The 1,926-nt window shown below is 44.5% G+C and overlaps 1 protein-coding gene across 1 annotated transcript; it reads left to right on the forward strand.

The window, feature by feature from the left end:
- Positions 1-380: 380 nt before the first annotated feature.
- On the forward strand, positions 381-852 carry FIESC28_00063 (uncharacterized protein; the record flags this gene model as incomplete). Its single annotated transcript, XM_031154214.1, has 4 exons — positions 381-403; positions 455-527; positions 580-686; positions 741-852. The coding sequence occupies 4 exons, from the start codon at positions 381-383 to the stop codon at positions 850-852; spliced, it is 315 nt and encodes a 104-aa protein (XP_031021710.1).
- Between the last annotated feature and the right edge of the window lie 1,074 nt (positions 853-1,926).

Consider the following 1,926-nt stretch of genomic DNA (forward strand, 5'->3'; position numbering starts at 1 on the left):
GACATCCTAGCCAACGAGACCAGTTGCTTTAGCTTTACTCTGGGAATCCAAGTTAAAGTCCAGCCAGGCAATCGGAAGCAGTATAGTCTGAGTGATATACGTATCCAGAACTGGCCAGTGAATAAGCCACATCGTCATTGTGCTTTTTATTATCTAATCAATGATGACCTGGCTAAGACATCGTATCGTCCATTGAAAATATTGTTTTATCGGTTCAGATAACAATTAGGCCTGTGACGTAAGGAGGAGCTAAAAAGGACAATGCCTTGCTTGATTTAAAGGCTTTATATAAAGTCTTAGAGTTCTCCTCCTGACTCTCCTAGCTTTCCAAAACTACCAACCACCCTACACCCTACAATTTCGCTTATCAAATTGTCGCCATGTCCTGTAAACTATTTGTTGGGTAAGTGCTAGCCTAGCATGACTCTCAGATCCCTCTGTTGACAATACATAGCGGTCTTGCCTGGGCTTCAACAAGCGACAGCCTCCGACAGCTCTTTTCAGAATTTGGTGAAGTTCTAGATTCGGTTAGTCATATAATTTCGACGATACTTGCGGAATAATAATCTCAATCAACAGATCGTAATGAGCGACCGCGAGACTGGGCGATCAAGAGGCTTTGGCTTTGTTACATTCAGTAACCAGGATGAGGCTGAGGCTGCAATCAATGCTCTGAATGAGCAGGAGTAAGTAGCAACTCGTGCTCTACTGTTATCTATTACTTACCGGTTAATACTTAGGTTTGAAGGTCGCCAGATTAGGGTAAGTATGGCAAATGCCGGTGGTGGCCGTGGCGGTGGCCGTGGCGGGTATTCCGGGGGCCGTGGTGGGTATTCCGGTGGTGGCTATTAATAAGACGGCGATTGTCGGGTTTCTGACTAAATTGACGTCTATAGTACTGAATCTATTAAAGACAGATCTAGCAGTTTTGATAACAGAACAGAGGTAACTTGATACCGTCTTCTATTAGTCCCAGTGTGGACTGCCTTCAGCAACACTATCTGCAATGAACCCTTTAGCAAATGTAAAGTCTCTGCCTCGACAGGCTGTCAGATGGCTGTAATGTTGATATCTATCATTATGAACATCGGCTTGTGGCAATTCAATCGGGCGTATTAGTGGAGGAATAGAAGAATTGTTGGGGGAGAACAGATTGGATTCAGCGACGAAATGGAACAACTTGGGATTGTCAGATTACCGGAAGCTGCAAAAGCGTCTCTTTGCCAGTAGTCTTTGGAAGACTGCTACTAAGAGGCGGGGCATTAACTGTATCTTTGCAGTCTTTGCAGTATCCTAGACAGCACAAGTGACCAGTGAACGAGATATTTACTGCTCTGGCGAAAGAACGCAAAGGTTGTTTGTTAATGCTATCTAGGGCACAAAGGAAATGTGCTGATGGGCGACAAGGTGAAGGGTTACTGACCTAAAACAACTTCAGAATGAACCGCAGTTTATCCCATCCAATATTGTTACAGCTCGGACCAGTGATACTATAAAGGGAATAAGACCAAAGACAATAAACCGATGAGTGGTATAGCAGATCCTGGCTTACCTCAGCTGTAAGGGCTGAATTGTATAACTACATTCAAAAACAAAAGAAACATGTCGATGGGCAACAGGTGAGCTATTGGGTCTACAGACTGTATCAGACATCATATCCTGACATGTTTTGTCGAGGCTCTCGTTGTAGAAAACAGCGAAGGCCACAATGTGAGCGACGAGTAGATACGGCCAGATAAAGCGAATTGCAGAGAACACAGTCTTGCAAGTAAAAATAACAATGACTCCGAGGATGGTGAAGAATGCGACGTAGCGCCAGTACTGCGCCGGTGAGCCATAGCTGCTAAGGAACTCGTTGAAGTAAGCAATAGCTACCCACACAAAATCCGGAATGTTGTTATCGATAGAGTGATAGATGCCGGATGC

The sequence above is a fragment of the Fusarium coffeatum genome (genome assembly GCF_003316985.1).
Source record: "Fusarium coffeatum strain FIESC_28 chromosome Unknown BRIP53273_contig_2, whole genome shotgun sequence".
Lineage (NCBI taxonomy): Eukaryota > Fungi > Ascomycota > Sordariomycetes > Hypocreales > Nectriaceae > Fusarium > Fusarium coffeatum.